The 18,933-nt window shown below is 40.3% G+C and overlaps 3 protein-coding genes across 10 annotated transcripts; 2 read left to right on the top strand and 1 right to left on the bottom strand.

The window, feature by feature from the left end:
- The first annotated feature begins 1,571 nt into the window (after positions 1-1,571).
- LOC130198932 (P2Y purinoceptor 1-like) lies at positions 1,572-2,759 on the top strand. The gene has a single exon (XM_056422046.1). The coding sequence runs from the start codon at positions 1,663-1,665 to the stop codon at positions 2,701-2,703; it is 1,041 nt and encodes a 346-aa protein (XP_056278021.1). The 5' UTR covers positions 1,572-1,662; the 3' UTR covers positions 2,704-2,759.
- Positions 2,760-2,906: 147 nt separating this feature from the next.
- On the bottom strand, positions 2,907-7,920 carry LOC130198929 (UDP-glucuronosyltransferase 2A2-like). The gene is made up of 2 exons (XM_056422035.1): positions 7,775-7,920; positions 2,907-5,755 (listed from the first exon to the last, which is right to left on the bottom strand). Exon 2 carries the CDS (start codon positions 5,751-5,753, stop codon positions 4,143-4,145), a length of 1,611 nt encoding a protein of 536 aa, XP_056278010.1. The 5' UTR covers positions 5,754-5,755; positions 7,775-7,920; the 3' UTR covers positions 2,907-4,142.
- A 1,334-nt stretch (positions 7,921-9,254) lies between these two features.
- On the top strand, positions 9,255-18,919 carry pfkfb1 (6-phosphofructo-2-kinase/fructose-2,6-biphosphatase 1). Of its 8 annotated transcripts, none has more exons than XM_056422037.1 (15): positions 9,255-9,448; positions 11,488-11,583; positions 12,584-12,709; positions 12,896-12,992; positions 13,123-13,189; positions 13,832-13,906; positions 14,259-14,315; positions 14,412-14,533; positions 14,651-14,858; positions 15,899-16,045; positions 16,244-16,348; positions 17,336-17,465; positions 17,555-17,617; positions 17,702-17,766; positions 18,291-18,919. In XM_056422037.1, exons 1-15 carry the CDS (start codon positions 9,397-9,399, stop codon positions 18,348-18,350), a joined length of 1,470 nt encoding a protein of 489 aa, XP_056278012.1. In that variant the 5' UTR covers positions 9,255-9,396; the 3' UTR covers positions 18,351-18,919. The 8 variants fall into 8 exon arrangements, with proteins under 8 accessions (XP_056278012.1, XP_056278016.1, XP_056278013.1 ...); XM_056422038.1 differs by lacking the exons at positions 9,255-9,448; positions 11,488-11,583 and adding exons at positions 10,053-11,315; positions 11,418-11,459; XM_056422041.1 differs by lacking the exon at positions 11,488-11,583.
- Positions 18,920-18,933: the final 14 nt, after the last annotated feature.

Here is an 18,933-nt window from a genome sequence, read left to right as displayed (position 1 = left end):
GCTGTCTAAACAGAGGGTATCCATGGTGTCACCCTGTGTGACTCCCCCTTCAACGCTGTGGAGTCTTTCCGCTTCCGAGTCTCCATCATAACCCATGACTTCAAATGGCAGCTAAACATCAGTTCCCATTGGAAAATTTCAGGTGATTGATATTGTCACCAACCCAACGCCTATACTGTGTGTGTGTGTGTGTGTGTGTGTGTGTGTGTGTGTGTGTGTGTGTGTGTGTGTGTGTGTGTGTGTGTGTGTGTGTGTGTGTGTGTGTGTGTGTGTGTGTGTGTGTGTGTGTGTGTGTGTGTGTGTGTCTTTTCACAGGCATTACAATATTCACACTAATAATAATTAGTGACCTAGAAAGGGAAAACAATATTTTAAAACTAATTCATGACCCACTTAAATCACATTATGTGAAATATGCAAATTAAATTATGTTTCAAGTTATTTTTTTAAGGAAAGACAGTGGAGAATAGTGGCAATAATTTAAAAACGTAAAAGCTATTCTAGAATTAGAATTTCCAACACTTTAACTTTTAGGGCCTGTATCCATATAGCTTTTTCTTTCTTAACGCCAGTGTCATTTTATTTTGAGCATTCTGAGGGTTTTTTCGCACGGCCGTCCTTAACTTTTCCGTAAAGATGAAATCACTGTAGAAAATGGAGAAGAGGCTTGTTTTGGCATTGCTTGTCTGTCTTGATTTATATATGTCAGCATTGTCTCCAACAGATCGTCCTCCTTGCTGTAATTAATGGCTGTCAAATTTAGCAACCTCATCCATTCCAACTATGAGGGCCAACCTGTCCTGCTGGTGCTCTTTTGGAATAAACAATTTTAAATGAATGAGAAGTAGCCTAAAGGGAAAGTAAAAAGCATGGGGGGGAGAAGAGTTTATCACACAACGGTGGTGAGTGGTGATATTTTATCATAAAAACACTTTTCCGGTGAAATACTGCAGCACTCTCCTTTTATGCCAGAAAGACCCTGTAAAGACACAGGCCCTAATTTATTCATGTATATTACTTCCGGTTGTTATTCCACACATTTTGTACCACTTTAAATTACATATTTTTTCATCTCACTGTTATCCAGCTTTATCATGAGGTTATCTATTAATTCTTGGACTTGGATGTGGTCTTCTTGGTCCTTATCAAAAGTCCCATGAGACGTCTACAGGAAACCCAAACTAATGCGATGATCACACCAAATGCTACAAACACTGCCATCACATTTAGACAGTAATGGGCATACCATGGCGACTTATATGGCTCATTGTGCAGATGCGCCCCTTTTTTTCTTAAATTATTTCAATGAGGACAGAGTGCATGTGGCTGCATGCAGCCACCTTTTGTATGCACTTTTCCCCCCTTCTTTCTCATAAAGGTTTTAATGGCATCAACAACAACAAAATTACATCTTCAATTGAGGCTACACACGCACATTTAAATCTGTAATTGTAGTATATGTTGTTATTTGGGTTCAGGATGGACTCAGATGACTTACATAAAAAACAAACAGACAAACCAGTCACCCAACCAATTATTCTTCTAAATACCAACACATGCAGGAACTTGAATGTGGTATGTAAGAGGCTGTGGCACAAAAGAGGAAGTCTCTAAAACCACTTCAGTGATTACGTTTATATCTATTCTATCAAACACTTCACGATGGAGGGAACTGTACTAACTGCTGTCCAGAGGACAATGAATAACACATTTTGTCAACAGATCAGCTTGAACTTTAAATACAAATTTCTGCCTCCTGTTTACATCTTAGTCTGCATCATCGGTCTGGCAGCTAATGGATGTGGATTGAAATCTCTGTGGCAGAACTGGAAGAAACTGGGTAGCGTCAATGTTTTTGTTCTCAACCTTGGACTTGCAGATATTCTTTATCTTCTCACACTCCCATTTTTGGTGGTGTACTACTTCATGGGGAGTAAATGGATCTTTGGAGATGCATTCTGCAGGATAACAAGATTCTTCTTTAACCTGAATTTATACGGCAGCATTGGGTTCCTTACCTGTATCAGTGTGTACAGGTACCTGGCTATTGTCCATCCAATGAGAGTGAAGGGAAGAATAACTGTCGCCCACTCTGTGGGGATCTCGGTCATGGTTTGGATGTTGGTGAGCGTTCAAATACTTCCAGACATGTTCTACAACAAAACATTTGGAAAAAAGCCTTGGAAATGCTACGACACTACCAGTAACGTCTACGTTGAGGATTACCTGAAATACAGCCTCGGATGGACCCTCACTGGGTTTTGTATTCCATTCCTCATCATACTGGGCTGCTATGGACATATGATTGTTTTTCTCTGCTGCACAGAAATCACTGACAAGGTTTTGAAACGGAGATGCTTGAGGCTGTTGTGCATCTTGATTCTTCTCTTCTCTGTTTGTTACGCCCCCTATCATCTTTTCAAGAACCTCAACCTCTGGTCAAGAGTTCTGTTCAGACAGAAGAATTGCAGGGACTGGTTTAATGGAGTCTACATTGCTCATCAGATAAGTCGTGGTCTTGTGTGTCTGAACAGTGCTCTCAACCCTCTGGTTTACCTTCTTGGAAATGAAGATGTTGCTGCTCATCTCAGAAAACGACTTCAGCAATCTCGTCAGATATGCAGCTGCTTGAATCTGTCAAACTCCGGCTGTCTGCCTGTTGCACAAACTGCAGATGAAGTTGAACCAGAGTTAAGATGTTAGAAACTAATTGTTCAAGCTCAAACGGTATGCAGCTGCCCATCACAACTAGTGAACAATGTGTATGACATTTCTAGCTGTTCTCTTATGTGTTGCCCTTTTGCTTGAAAAGTGCTGGACAGTAATACATATTTCTTTTCATCTTAAGTGACAACATTTTAATACATTTTTCAAATAAAAAAGGCAATTAAGACAAAACCCAACTCTTGACTGTTTTCTTTCAGAACAGTTTTATGGAGTGGTATTGATCACATTGATAATGACATGCATCGTCTTTTTTACGATATAGTTTTCTTCACAATCATTGCCTCAATCAAACTAAAAGCCTGATGCTGACGTGCACCCACTCACAGTTTCTTTCCCTCTGTTCACGCATAAAAGAGGAAGTGTTACATGTCATCATCATCAAATGACTACCGTATGTAAAGCTCCAACAACCTTTTCAGATGTGCGACAAATTACAGATGATCGATATTTTCGATCGCTTTTTTATTTTTGTGTCTTTTCACAGGCATTGCAACATACATACTAATCATAATTAGTGACCAGAAAGGGAAAAAAACATATGATTTAAAAACTATTTCATGACTCACTTAAATCACTATACATTTTGTGAATTATGCAAAGATCACAATGATTTCTTCGGATTTGTTTCTGCAAAAAAAGACAGTTCAGTCGCGATTAGTGCCAATCATTTGAAAAATTAAAAGCTATTATAAAATTAGAATTTCTAACACTTTCCCATTTTGGGCCTGTATCCATATAGCATTCTCAGTCTTTTTTCAATTATTTTCAAAGAGTAGAGAGTCTATGCATGCAGACACCTAGAAAAAAGGCAGAGCAGCCTTGAGTAATTTTATTTTGAGCGCTCTGAGGTCTTTTTCGTACGGCCGTCCTTAATTTTTCCAAAAAGCACTGGTGGAATCACTGTAGAAAATGGAGAAGAGGCTTGTTTTGGCCATGGCTGTCTGTCTTGATTTGTATATGTAAGACTCGCACTGTCATAATATGTTGGAGCAGATCGGCCGGGCGGACACAGCATTTTGCTGGTGCTGGTGTTCACATGTACACATTGTCTCCAACAGATCGTCCTCCTTGCTGTAACGTAATGGCTCTCAAGTTAATTAACCTCATCCATTCCAACTATAAGGGCCAACATGTCCTGTTGGTGCTCTTTTGGAAAAAACAATGTTAAACATAGAGGAAGGAGCCTAAAGGGATAATAAAAAGCATTGGGGGTAGTGGAGTTTATCACACAACGGTGGTGAGTGGAGATATTTCGTCATAAAAACACGCTTTTTCTGTGAAATTCTGGGGATGAAGCACTGTAGGCCCTAATTTATTCATGTATATTACTTCCGGTTGTTATTCCACACATTATGTAACTCTTTAAATTACATCTTTTTTCATCCCATTCTTATCCAGCTTTATCATGAAGTTATCTATTCATTCTTGGACTTGGATGTGGTCTTCTTGGTCCTTATCAAAAGTCCAATGAGACATCTACAGGAGACCCAAACTAATGCGATGCTCAGCACACCAAATGCTACAAAGACTGCCATCACATCTAGACAGTAATAGGCATACCATGGCAACTTATATGACTCAGTGCGCAGATGTGCTGCGCCCTTGTGCCTCATGACGAACTCCGTCCAAAAAATGGCACTGTCTTTGGGTTTCATTGGTTTGTCATGATGAAGTTCTGACAGTTTGAGCATATTCTGTTTGTATGGCATCTCTGGGTCTAGAATATTCTTTAGGGCACTTGTCAGAGAGTCAACAGCCAAAGTTGTCACTTCAACAATCTCAGCCACTCTGCGGGACTTCAGACGCACCATGTTGTCATACTGGTCAAAGATTAGAGGAATTCCTAGAACTGGAACACCATGGTAGATGGCCTCGTAAATCCCATTAGTACCCCCATGCGTGACAAAAACTTTGGTTTTATGGTGACCTAGTATATCGTTTTGAGGCAGCCATTCAACCAACATGGTGTTGTTTCCCAGAGTGCTTGGCCTTTTCCCAATGTGTCTCCACATCACCTTCTGAGGGAGGTTGGCAAATGCTGAGGCGATGATCTCTGATAACTCAGGGCCGAGGTCGCTTAGTAGGGTCCCCAGAGTCATGACAATCACCCCATGTTCACCAGAACTCTGCACAAATGCCTCTAAATCTGATGAAAGAGGCTTGGAGGGCTTACCCTGGAACCCTCCAATGTATACAACATTGGGCATGCTGGGACGAGGAAACTCGAATATGAAGTCAACCCGCATTAGCCAGAGATCAGCTCCCTGCATGAGAGACATGACGCTGACGTCGGGTCCAAAATAATGATCACACACAGCCTGGTAAGGTGGATTTGAGACAAAGTAGTACATATAAACCAATATACTATGGTGAATTATATTATCAACTCTTTGGAAAAAGTCCATCTTGTCAGAGTTGTCAGTAAACAACTGAGGAACATAGGAAAGAGGAGAGGGAGCGATGGCGAAGTGGGCCTCGCCATTGAAAAGCCAGCGCACATTAAAAACCATGGGGAGCTGGAGATAGTGTGCCAACAGCACTCCGCCTGGAAATGCCGGGTCAGTCAGAAAAAGGTCATATTCTGTTTCCTTCAGCTCCTTTATTAGTGTCTTATTCTCAAAGATGCTGACAATCAGTTTTGCCACATCTTTCTGGTTGTCCCCCATCATGTTGAAAAGGTTTCTATAAAACTCCACAAATCCCCATATTGTGCCTTTATTCCGACGGATCTCTATTGACTTCTTCAAGAAAGACGTCATGTAGTCTTGGCTCTCTAGGTTTTGGGTCTGTTCCTGGATGATGGTGATGGAGGTGTAATGGGGTGAGAATTCTGAAACGTACCAGCTGGTGGAGGAACGTAGTACCGTGATCTGATGGCCCCGTAAATGAAGTGCCTCCACCAGGATCTTCATGTTAAGCCAGTGGCTCCCGTCTATAGGGTACACCACAATTTTTCCACCATCACATCTGGAGGACAGAGTAGCTGAAAAAAGCAGGAGGAATGCCAGAGCTGGATATGACCCCATCACTGTAGAAGAGACACAGAACTTTACTGAACACATATTTGCAGTTCATACTTTACTCAAGCTGCAGATGAACGTTGTCGACAAACAAATGAGCATTTATTCTTCCAACATATACGTGGAGCAACATCAGCATTCATTTTGGAGTTGATGCTGTCCATCTGATAACTATGTTTAAAAAACGGCTCTAATCTCATTTAAGGTGTGACAAACCATGTCGTCACATAATTTATTTTTGCATGAATCTCAAAGAATAGGTACGACACCTGTAGCATAGGTTGAGCCAATACATGTAATGTGAAAGACGTTGCTTATAGTGATGACCCACACAGAGTGCACACCAACTCGACTGTCAACACTTAAGTGTCTTTATAGTTTTGATTTATATACTCAGCCCAAGACTCTGATAAACCAAGTGTACACTATTGCCCATGGCTAAACAACTAGCGAGCGGCTAGCTCGTGGACATAGAGGAGCGTTCATCAGCCAAATAGGAGGCAACTATTTTCCTTGCGAGTTGAAGGAGACTAGACCAGAGATAAAAATGTATAACGGATGATGCAGGTACATCTTTCCTTCTCTATATATTAAAATCAAATTGTTTTTTGAGATGACATTAATAACATAGTTAATAGGCCTAAGGTTTTGACGAGAAACGCGAGGGGCTGATAGAGGAAACCACGTTCACTTCCGTATGACAAAAGCCTTGACGTAGCATCAACAAACATGCCTTCTACAGTAGCTTTAGGAAGTAGCCATATGGCATGGGGCACTGTATGTGATGGATTTGCCGTTGGGAGAAGCGAGGAGGATGTTGACGTTCTTCTATTACATGATGTAGATTTGTCCCAAGTGGTTGACTCTATCTCAGAATTGGCCTTGCAAAATTAGGGCTGATTTGAAACAGTATATGATGTTAAAATTGTTTCCTGCTGCTGCTTGAAGCTATCCAGTAAATATGCAGTTTGTTAAAAAAAAAACCCACAATGCACTAAAGAGGATTAAAAAGCCCTGCAGAGCTTGTTCAAAGGGCTAATGAAACCCATGTTTCATATGTTTGCTCTGCTAATTTGGGGCGGCTGTAGCTCAGTGGGGTAAGAGGGCCGTTCTGCAACTGCAAGGTTGTGGGTTCGATCCCCGCTCTCCCCATTAGTTGCAAGTCGAAGTGTCCTTGAGCAAGGCACTGAACCCCCAGTTGCTTCCCGGGCGCTTCACTGCAGCCCACTGCTCCTTAATAACTAAGGATGGGTTAAATGCAGAGAACTAATTTCCCCTTGGGGATTAATAAAAGTGTATATTTCATTTAATACCTTGCAAAAACTACTCTACAGCTCCAAAAAAAGATTTAGAAACTATGCTTGGTATGTTCAGTCTTTCACATTAAAGTATATATTAGTTTGCTCTTTGTTCAATGTCTCAGTTTTTCCCTCTTTTTCCTGGAACTGTTAAGTAATGTTCAGCACTAATTAACCAAGTCAAAGTCCTCGTGCTCATGCATGTAAGCATGCATGTATTATCTAAGCATGACGTGTTGTTGCAAAGTCTTACATGTAAAATAAGTAGACTAAAGATAAAGCAAACAGAAACAATGCATGTCCAAAATCAAATGCATGATTAATCTGATCCATCTGGTTTGTCTGCAAATGATCACTTCATCTAAAAGTGTAAGTTAGGTCACAACCACACACTATTGCAAAATGCAGTAGACCGCAAAACCTTAGCTTAGATGCCCCACTTGACTGAGGTTTACTGTAGAAATCAGTTTGATAGTACATTTAACGTAGAATGGGGCATTAAAGATTCCACAATTGGTGGGTTTTCGACAGAAGTGCTGATTTCCCTTTCATTACTAGTTTGTCACAATGTTACAATAAAGATGCAACGTCTTATATAACAGGCAGGACTGTTCTATGTTATGAAACTCTAAACAATCTCAAGAGAATAACCACATTGTCTATAAAGGAAAAGAAAAAAGTGAGCACTCCTGCAGCAACAGGCATTTCGTTAGTAAAACATCTCCTCACCTCAGAGCTCTGTGACTTCTCACTCGGACCAAAAAGAGACCAGTGTCCAATCAATGAAATGTACTGCTGAGCTGCTGGTCAAATTTCAAGTGAATGTATAACTCGACATATCCTTGACTGAACCATTGTCCTCTCTGTTTACCCAAGCAAATGCAATCATGCATGAGGTCCCTTCTCAACCCCCCGCCCATTTCTCTCCCCAGTTCAGGCTGTTTTACTTTTATGCACCAAACACCATCTGGATATCATTTCTCACACTTCCGGAATGCAAGGAAGGGGTACTAAAAGATCCCATGCATTCAACCCCAACAACAATGTACTCTCTACCGTATATCACTGCACACCAATACTTCTTTTAGTCATATGTCTCTTTATTTTTTACTCCATAAACTTGTCACTGCAGGCTTTAGTAATAAAGTGTCATTACAGTGTTGAACATATCAAAATACATTTGCTGCCGGCCATGAAATATTTATTTTCTCTAATGTGAAGTTGTCAGAACAGGTATCCTTTCAACATTTTTCAAACAAAGCTATTTGGAAGTAAAGGCACAATAACATCATAACTCCCCAGCTTTTCTGGATTATACCACATTGTCAATTTAGCAAAAATATTTGGAAGGACTCGTCACAATAACCCCTCTATTCAGTCGACTAACTTCAAGTAAAATGTCCAGTCACACACACACAAAGGGGAACTCTACTGATCCACATCAAAGTATATTTATAGCTGTTGGGGATTAATACTGAATAATTGAAGAATATTCTAGAAAAGCCTTTTGTGGCTCAAAAGAGAGCATATTTTGGTTTTTTCACACAGAAACATTAAGAAAAGAGAGTTTGATTCTTTAAAAAAAAAATTGTGGGTGGTGGGTTAGCTTCAGAAAGAGTATAAGAATCTTGTAAATGTAACTATATTTAGTATGCATGAGTTCACTTATATTGTCACAATATTATCCTCATATTTTAGTATTTCCTGTTTGTATAAATTGCTAAAAACATTTTTTACACTAACTGCTTGACCAGTATACTGTAAAAATGTGTATGGACTGTAAATAATTAGTATGTTGCATGATTTGGGACATGCCATATATCCCATAAAGTCAGGATATATATTAAAGTCACCATGTACTTTACTTTAAAGGTTACATAATGTGGTGCATCACTTTAAAATCATATCTGAATCTTTGGGTTTTGATTCCCATTTGTTAACACCGCACAGCTGACAACCATTCCCTCACTGCTGTTCACCGAAACGCACATGCACGATGAGTCTGTGCACATGAATGTTGTCTTTCTTCGCAACAACAATCGGCTTCTTGCCGCCCTTTGCACATGTTGGGATTCTGCCTCTGAGTGCAGCTCCCCCCTCCCCCTCCCCCCTTGTGTGTGTATTGTGAACTATGCCCCTGGCACATATTAAAGGACAAGCCCAGTCTGCTACGATCATATGTCGCATGTGGTCTGAAGAGAGAGCGTTCTTAGTTGTGGGGGTGGGTGGTGAATACTTTGGCAGAGGGGTTTGGTTTCTTTCAAGAGTCCTGTTGCCACTGACCTCCATAATCCAGTGTGTCGATGGTCTTTAGCCACTCTGCTGGTTGCTTCAGTCGACGCTAGTGCAGAATGGAGTTTCTCCCGCTGGAACATGTGAGGCTCCGCAGATGTGACGGTGCAGGTGAGCTCACAAATGAAACCGCCTCTGCAGAGCGCATGCCAAAACAATACACTGGAAGACATGTTGCAACGAGGTTTCTACTCTGAAACGGGCCGGCCATAGATATGTTAAAATGGAGTGAGTGCAACACAGATATGACATGCGAGTAAAAATAGACTTGTCATATCATGCTAGCTTTTTCCCCTTGATTAGTGAAACAACTGCACAGGTCCAAATAAATAGTCAGACACAGTCAGGAAGTCGAGAGAGTTGCGTGTTTATTTGATAGACTTCATTGTTTCTTTTCTATATTCCTCTCACTTGCTTTGTTTCGAGGAAGCAAATGCTTTGGCACACTTACAATGACGAGTGATAACAATGTGACTTTATGAATGGGAAAAGTAACTGGTGCTCAAACCAGGACATTTATTACCCCCCTCAGATCTGTGTGTGTGTGTGTGTGTGTGTGTGTGTGTGTGTGTGTGTGTGTGTGTGTGTGTGTGTGTGTGTGTGTGTGTGTGTGTGTGTGTGTGTGTGTGTGTGTGTGTGTGTGTGTGTGTGTGTGTGTGTGTGTGTGTGGACATGCTGAACTGCTAGGAAAACAACCATTGGAATATCAAATATTTATTTTGAGATTAATGGAATGAGTGGCATTAAGGTTTGACCTAAGTGACGTTTTCTTTTGGGATCAGGCAGGATATGTTTCTTATGTTATACCGCAGACAGAACACAGTATTGTCTGGTTTGGAAGATGTTCTGCTCAGGGAGCTGACGTCTCTGGAGACATCTGGTCGTCAAAGCATCAAATTACATTCTCGCTGTACTTCAAGTCAAAGTTTTCTTCATTCAGTGGTCGGGTCAACATTCCTCCACTTTATCTTTACATTGCAAATAGTTTCTGTTTATTTTTTTTGCTTTGAATTTCGAATTCAGCACCGTAAGTCTAGTTTTGCTATTCCATACATTTCAGACGATCTGTTGAACATTTTGTGTTTACAGTTTTTTATAATCAGTTATTAAGATTGTGTATTTTTATAGTTTAAACTACCCAAAAGTACAGACAGTAGTCAATATTAGCTCCATTTATATGTTGTTTGTGTCAATATTAGCAATATAATAATGCAAGATATATTCACTAAAAAGGAACAAATGTACAGAATGAGTACTTTGGCTGCATTCCCTTTTTGAATGCAGTTCTTTTACTTACAACTAAGTATAGGCCCATTTATATTGCGGTAGCTTTACTGGGGAGAGTTAGCCAATTAGCTGAATTTAGAAAATCAAATTTTCCACATGCACACATGATTTCAAAACGTCCCTATCAATAAATGACCCTTTTTACAGTGTCCCATATTTAAGTGGAAGGTTTAAACTGCCCTCTAGTGGTAAGAAAGGAAAGTCACCACTCCACACTTACCAGTTTGACAAACAAACAGCCTGTTCAATACTTGTAACGGTGCTTATCTTAATTCAAGAGAGGTTCCCACCTCTGTTATACTTGTCTCAGATGACCCTATTGCTCTTCCTCTAATGGAGAAACCAGGATGTACAGGATGGTGGATGTGAATGCTTCTCTACCGTCTGAGCTCCCCCTTGGGCCTTTTTCAAAATGTTGAAACAGACGGAGAGGCAGACAAGCAGCATGGTCCTCCCCCCTCCTGCCTACCAAGTACTTGTCCTTAGTAACAGTCAGCTGACATGCTGAGTAGTGCTCAGTGAACCACACACAAGCACACAGATCACAGAGCCTCAGTCGTTCACTCCTCCACCAGCCACTCAGGCCTCATGGCTCTCACAATTAAAACAGAGCAGAAAAAGCTCACCCAGACTCCTGTGCTCAAGATCTGGATGCCATGGATAGGCTGCAACTTGAACCGCAGGAGAGGATGTAAGTGCAGTGAAGAACCCTGGCTCAGCCTGAATACAAGAAGAAACATGATCTATTCTGCCTCGCTGCTGTTTGTCTGCCTTTAACTCCTTCTTGTTTCAGATGCAGCTATGGTGTTTGCTTATACACTTTCAACAGTCATGGGTGTGTTTCACACTTCTTAATCCTTCAGGACTGAGCTCAGTCCCGTTCGGGGGGAATGCAGGCAGCCGTCTGAGAGACAAAGAGGAGTCAGTCATGGGACGACAGCCAAGCTTGATCAAGCCAGGTCTGAGTTGGCTCTCTGTTCCGTGTCTGACGTGGGCCTTTTGAGCGTTTTGCTGACGCAGCATAATCCATTCATAATCGAATCGCCTGGATGCTCTCCCTGTCCCTGTATAGACTCTCACGGACCATCCGGGTTGTTTTTTGGGGGGTACAGCTAACTGGCAAGCAACCCTGCCTTATAAATAACTGCCATTTATTGTTGAGACAAGCATGGAAGAACTCGGTCATGACTGGTTAAGAGACACACAAACTCTTTAAATTTATGGCAGGTTTGTGTGGAAATCTCTGAGTAGAGAAAGCTGAATGATATCAGAGGTCATTCTACAACGGTGCCTCTGTTTTCTTAACTGTATAGCTTTGAGAAATAATTGCAGTGTGGCATAGTGACAGTCTGAACCGAAGCCTTAGATATGAAGTATTATGGTGTTGTATTGGGAACATTGGTTGAGTAAAGCTGGGCTGCAGGGAAGACACAGACATTTATACACACTTGGAGATTAGGAGGGTTTTCCTCATGTGACTTGTCGGCCATATGGCGCATACACACTTTGCTGCTCTGGTTGTTTCTGAGATGTGACGACTATGAGGAAGACACGCATCCGGTGAGTAAACGTTGTTTACATCTTTCATGGGGTATTTGACTCTTTACTAATGTCTTTATGTCTGGTGCCAGTGGTGATATACATGTGTTGGTGGTTGGTTGGACAGGTTCCTGTGTCAGCTGCTGCCAAAGACTGGCAGATAAGCTGTGTGACTCACAACACTAGTTTGCAGACATTTGAGCTGCACCTTGGAGCTGTCATTCTCTGAATGAAGATTACCTTGGCAGTGACACGCTCAACACATGTCCTGCAGCAGAGCCTCACGGAGTTGTACGTGTCATTTAACCCGTTGGACACGAGGCTTGATGCTCTTCTACTGAATGATTTGCAACAATATAGCTTACATTTCCACATCAGTAACTATTCATATGTGTTATTGTGCGTTTGTCTCCACCTCAGCCTCGGTGCCTCAGTTCTGTAACTCTCCCACAATGATTGTGATGGTGGGGTTGCCGGCCAGAGGAAAGACGTACATCTCCAAGAAGCTCACTCGCTACCTAAACTGGATCGGAGTGCCGACAAAAAGTCAGTTTTTAAAAGTGAATCCTTGAATTCTGATCATAAAAACATATGACGGAGAAAATGTATTGACTGTTTCAATGTTAACTAAAATATAAAATCATGATATGTTTAAACACGATGAGTTGTTTTTGTTTGCCCTCCGGGGAAATCTGTATTTTTTTATACCTCTCTGTTTCGTAATCCAACCAGTGTTTAACGTGGGCCAGTACCGCAGAGAGGCTGTCAAGATCTATAAGAACTTTGAATTCTTCAAACCCGACAATGAGGAGGCCATGAGGATCCGCAAGTAAGTATACCATTATTGTTATCATTGGCTTTATGTGGTCCGATTTGTAATTTCTCGTGGCAGATTCACCATGCACTCATATTTTTGCAGTTCTTGCTCCTTTGCCTGTAGAGTATAACTTCTCTTTCAGGGCCTGTGCATCAGCTGCCCTCAAAGATGTCGCCGCCTACTTCTCAAAGGACCAGGGACAAATAGCCGTGAGTAAGAGGACAACTGAGACTGTCCCTCGAATCACAATAAAACACACCGATTGATTCTTCGTGGTGGTCGGCTGTAGCTCATGGAGAGATTGGTCGTCCCGTAACCACAAGGTAGCCGGTTTGATCCCCGCTCTCCCCATAGTTGAAGGTTAAAGTGTCCTTGAGCAAGACACTGAACCCCCAGTTGCTCATCGGGCGCTTCACTGCAGCCCACTGCTCCTTAAGAACGAAGGATGGGTCAAATGCAGAGAAGAATTTCCACACTGTGGGATCAATAAAGTATACATTATTATTATTAGTAGTAGAAGTAGTAGTAGTATGTATTGTGTGTGTCTTTTTAACTATTCATTTTTTCAAGTCTTAAAGTGGCAAAGCTCTTACACGTAAAAATCAGTTCACAAGTCTAACTCTTGCTCAGAGGGATCTTTGTCTCTTTTTGCCCTCTCAATTATCAGCTGGTTTCTGACATGATATTTATCCGTGCATTGTAATCTATATTAGTATATATTGTGACATTGTGCATCAACATATGTTCTGATACAATTAATGTGCTTGATTCTTAATCATGACGAATAATGTAAATATACTTTAATTGCCAATAAGGATGGATCGATAACACCTACGGTCTGTCCTATTTAGGTATTTGATGCTACCAACACCACCAGGGAGAGGAGGACGCTCATCCTGACTTATGCAAAGGAGAGAGGCTACAAAGTGAGTGTGTATGTGGAAGTTGGAGATGTTGGCAAATATACTAATAGGCTTTCTTACTGAGAGATGGATGAGAAGATTCATATTATTCATTATCAGACGGGTCTGTTTAATTTGAAGTGATTAGCTTAGTTTAGCATAAAGACTGGAAGCAGAGGGAAACAGCTAGCCTAGTTTGCCTAAAGGTTTACAAAAAAGTGTGTTTCCCAAACTGTGAAATTGCTTTACGGATGAGATTAAAAACACAAATATAAGGTCACAGGGGGGTTATATATTTTACAGTCATGTTAATAAATCTGAACTTTTAAATTCTGTGCAGGTATTCCTGAACTTTTAAATGACTTATTGTGTGCAGGTGTTCTTTGTGGAGTCAATCTGTGACGACCCAGAAATCATTGCAGAGAATATTAAGGTCGGTCAAGGATGTTTTTTATTGATTTAAATGTTTACAGAGGCTGAAGGGATGAAGTGTTCTCAACTAATTTCCAAAACTGTCGTTCCTTTCCAGCAAGTAAAATTAGGGAGTCCGGATTACGTGGATCGTGACACAGATGAGGCCTTGTTGGACTTCAGCCAGCGCATTGAGTGTTACAGGGCTAGCTACATGCCCATAGACAACGAGAAAGACAGGTACAGCCCCGTAATGCTTTTCTTCCTGTGAGATTAATAAACTGAATAGTCTGGTCTACTGAATTTCAAACAGATTAATTTCATAGCTGCCTTTTCTCCAATACTGAATTTGAACAGGAACCTCTCCTATATCAAGATCTTCGACGTGGGCAGTAGATACCTGGTGAACCGGGTCCAGGACCACATTCAAAGCAGGATAGTCTACTACCTCATGAACATCCATGTCACGCCAAGAGCCATCTACCTGAGCCGCCACGGTGAGAGTGAACTCAACCTGTTAGGGTACATTGGTGGAGACTCAGGCCTCTCTCCGAGAGGACAAAAGGTGAGTAGATTACACAATACCAGAAAAGGTATTCATTAACATTACATAAGTAAAGGTACTAATACACTGTAATAAATACTTTATATTCATTAAGTTATTATTACTCATGTATTAATGTAAAATCAGGATTTTAATGTTGTAGTTGGTTGAGGCAGACATTTTATTCTATTACAAATGTATTATTTTCAAATAGGATTCATTTGCTGATTTGTTTTCTTCATTCATCGATTGTTTGGTTTGTAAAAATTCTGAAAAAGGTGAAACATTCTGTCAGAATGTACTTGTCCAAAAGTCCAAACATCTAAATGATTCAATGTACATACAAATAAATAAGAATGTTAATAAAAATGTGTTCTATCATAAATCTTCACATTTGTGAAGCTGGAACCATGAACTGTTTGGGCATGACAAATGACGATAATGAAAATAGTTGCCAATTACTTATCCGTCATTGATTAATCAACTCAATATTGAAGCTTTAGTTGAACATAGTGATGAATAGTTCTATTCATGATATTCATGTTTATTTTTCCACATTTTATTTTGGTAGGATTAGTCTTAAAGCCATTTAAATGATTCCATACAACGAAGCAAAGCTCTATTAAGTAGAAAGGTGAAAAACCTTAAAACATAAAAAACACATTTCAATGCAACTGTACAAAGCAAAAGCACTCATCTGATCTCTGTGATAAAGCACCAGTGCATTCTGTCGATCTAAATGATATATTTCACCACATAGTTATCCCAGCTGCCTCCACCAACATATGATGAGCAAATATTATAGAAAGTCACCGCACAATCAACGATAAATAAACCAGATACTTTTTACACCAACAACAAACAATTCCTGGTCGTCACACTATTTACTATTATTTTTATTGATATCTTTTTTTCTGAGTTTTTATATCTTTTTTCTATAAAATCTAAATCATGTTTGACTGGACAATGAACTATAGCTATCAAATAAATGTAAATTACATCCTCCAACTGTAGTATACAGATGGAGTTCATTGAGTATAAATTACCTTGATTGTTTCCAGTATGCCAATGCCTTGGCGACCTTCATCAGAGGTCAGAATATCAGAGACCTGAAGGTGTGGACGAGCCACATGAAGAGGACCATCCAGACTGCAGAAGCTCTGGGAGTCCAGTATGAACAGTGGAAGGCCCTCAATGAGATAGACGCTGTGAGTTTCATCCTCTTCATCCTAAAACATCATCTTTCAAACAAAAGATACATAAAAGGAATTTTTTTATTTTATAGACGATGCTTTCACATCTTTTAATACAAATCTCCAAATAATTCAAATTGACTTTAGATTTTCAAAGCCAGAAGTTCAGCTGTGTTTTACACGGAAATGTTTAAGTTACTTTCTCTAATTTAGGGTGTATGTGAGGAGCTCACCTACGAAGAGATTCAGAAGAATTTCCCCGAAGAGTTTGCACTAAGAGACCAGGACAAGTATCGTTATCGTTACCCAAAGGGTGAGGTAAGTACACTGTGACTTTTGTTTTTTAGCTTTTTATTTAACCATTGAAGTATCACTGGGAGTTTCTTTGGAACACACATTCACAACTACAGTCCACTAGAGCAGTTTGTGCAGTTAGAGGAACATTTGGGGAGATAGGCTATTCGCTTTTTTGCTGAGGGACTAAATGAGAAGATTGATACGACTAGGGTGGTGTCTTTGAGCTATAAAGCTTCAACCAGTCGGCTGTTGACTAATCTTCGCATAAAGACTGGAAACGAGGGGTAACAACTCGCCGGCTGTGTTCAAACTGCAGAGATAACAAAGTTGTGGTTTTATGAGTGCTGGTAAGCTCACAGTGATGACAAATCTTTATTTTTTACAAACAAGCTGGAGTGTAAGTAGTTCTCAGTTATTTTACTTGAGTAAAAATATCAAAATATCAATACCACTGTGTAGAAATATGTTGCAAGTAAATATCCTGCATTCAAAATGTCACAAGATTTAAAAAATAAAGGTATTAAAATCAAAATATGCAAAGAGTGGCAAAAGTAAAAGTACTCATCATGCAGAATGGCCCATTTAACAGTACCTGAACTTGTACTAAAGTACAGGACTCGAGTAAATATATTTAGTTACTTTCCATCCCTGCAGGAGATATAAGAGATATAAAATATATAACATGTTAATGAGTGAATAAAGGCTGGAAGGTGGATGTTTAGTTACTGTTGGACAGAACCAGACTAGCTGTTTCCCCTTGTTGCTAGTCTTTGTGCTAAGCTATGCTATCCGTTATTTGTAGCTTCATTGATGAGCAAGTAGGCCTTTCTCAAGGGGCACTTTTCACCCTCGTATGTAACCTGCAACAAAGTCAATATAAGAGAATCTGAATAAAGACAGGTTGGGTCAGTTGGACAGTATACTTATGGTCTATACTTATGCTTCAAGATGAGAATGAGTTTGGTTAAATTATTGATGAACTCCTTTATTATTTTGTCTCGTGTCCAGTCCTATGAGGACCTTGTCCATCGTCTAGAGCCGGTGATCATGGAGCTGGAGAGGCAGGAAAACGTTCTGGTCGTCTGCCACCAAGCCGTATTTCGCTGCCTGTTGGCCTACTTTCTAGACAAACCTGCAGGTACAGACATACAGGCTTGACACGATAAAAAATGATGTTGTTTTCAACACCACAAACATTCTTCATAATCTTCTTCCCCCCCTCTGAAGATGAGCTACCTTATCTAAGATGCCCACTTCACACAGTGCTCAAACTCACACCAGTAGCTTACGGTAGGTGGTCAATGTTTTAGTGTGTGACATCACCATATCTCTGGAAATCGCTCCCTGACAGTGTGACTTTGTCCTCTCTTTCAGGGTGTCAAGTGGAATCCTTTTTCCTCAATATTGAAGCAGTCAACACGCACAGAGAGAGGCCAGTGGTGAGTTTCCACAAGCACACATGTGTCATAATAGATACTTAGCTCTGACAACTATTCTGTGGGAAAGTAATATGTATGTATCGATGAACTTAATATGTACAGTGCCTTGCAACATTATTCACCCTCTGTGTTTTTCTTATTTTGTTGCATTACGACCTAGAATTAACATATAAAAACAGAAAAATGTATGTGGGGCCCTTAAGTGGGATCTCACATCATCCAAATACTTAGTTAAATAAAGTCCCTTTTTGTTCCATCTAAGTGTCACATGATCTCTTCTATGATCAAAAGGAGATCCATTAAATGGACAGAATATGGCACCACAACAAACCTTGCATTGCATTGTGGGAGAATAGTACCAATCAGGCACATTATGTTTTGCAAGGTGTCCCTTTTTTGCCACTTTTCCAGTGTGAACACACTATATCCTAAAAATGTGCTCAGAATTAGTACGTAGTAATGGTTCATATGGAATGTGCCGATAGCCTCTAAGCCGTCTCAGGGTTTGTTTGCTTTCGTTGCAGAATGTGGACATCAACAGAAACCCAGAGGAGGCTCTGCTGACGGCTCCTGACCACCCGTAAATGCTGTTTAGTGAGGAAAGGACTCGAATCACGTGAAACTCAACGAGTTGCCAGATATTAGCTACTAAATACTAGAGATGCACTCCAGTGAGAGGTGGACAACTCGACGGAAGGAGGAGTCTAGATGTAGAACTGGTACTATTTTAGCTACTGTATATTAAAACACATCAGTGCAAACGCTCCTGGAATGAACGGGACATAGTTGGAGATCATGTTTAAAATATGAGCGTGACATCCTGTGTCTCATGTGACTGGAGCTGGCTTTTTTTTGGGATAAATTGTCACATTGTTTACAAATGATTCAGAGACAATAGGAATACACTTAAAACGTTGTAGTGAGGTTGTCATTGCACAGATAATGTTCTGTTGATAATTGAATTATAAAAGTGGGGATCAGAACCATGGACAGCACCCAAACAAACAAGTCATGTTGACTTGGGGACTTGGCTGTTGTCAAGTGCATACCTTACCTGAACACTAAACTTCAGCCAAGGCTTCATGTAATAATGTAAATAAATACAGCAAACATCCAAGACATTGCTCCGAAAATAAATCCAATGTACAAATGTGTTTGTGTTTGCTT

This window comes from Pseudoliparis swirei, chromosome 9 (assembly GCF_029220125.1).
Source record: "Pseudoliparis swirei isolate HS2019 ecotype Mariana Trench chromosome 9, NWPU_hadal_v1, whole genome shotgun sequence".
Classification (NCBI taxonomy): Eukaryota; Metazoa; Chordata; class Actinopteri; order Perciformes; family Liparidae; genus Pseudoliparis; species Pseudoliparis swirei.
Note: the sequence above shows the minus strand (reverse complement) of the source record. Positions and strands in the feature narration are given on the sequence as shown.

What these genes read in the sequence shown, in the direction of transcription:
- LOC130198932 (XM_056422046.1), top strand. Translation starts at nt 1,663, where the DNA reads ATGGAGGGAACTGTACTAACTGCTGTCCAGAGGACAATGAATAACACA.
- LOC130198929 (XM_056422035.1), bottom strand. Translation starts at nt 5,753, where the DNA reads ATGGGGTCATATCCAGCTCTGGCATTCCTCCTGCTTTTTTCAGCTACT.
- pfkfb1 (XM_056422036.1), top strand. Translation starts at nt 11,418, where the DNA reads ATGCAGCTATGGTGTTTGCTTATACACTTTCAACAGTCATGGGTGTGT. An exon ending in GATCGGAGTGCCGACAAAAA is followed by an intron (nt 12,710 to 12,895) that starts GTCAGTTTTTAA and finishes TAATCCAACCAG; the next exon opens with TGTTTAACGTGGGCCAGTAC. An exon ending in CGCACAGAGAGAGGCCAGTG is followed by an intron (nt 17,767 to 18,290) that starts GTGAGTTTCCAC and finishes CTTTCGTTGCAG; the next exon opens with AATGTGGACATCAACAGAAA.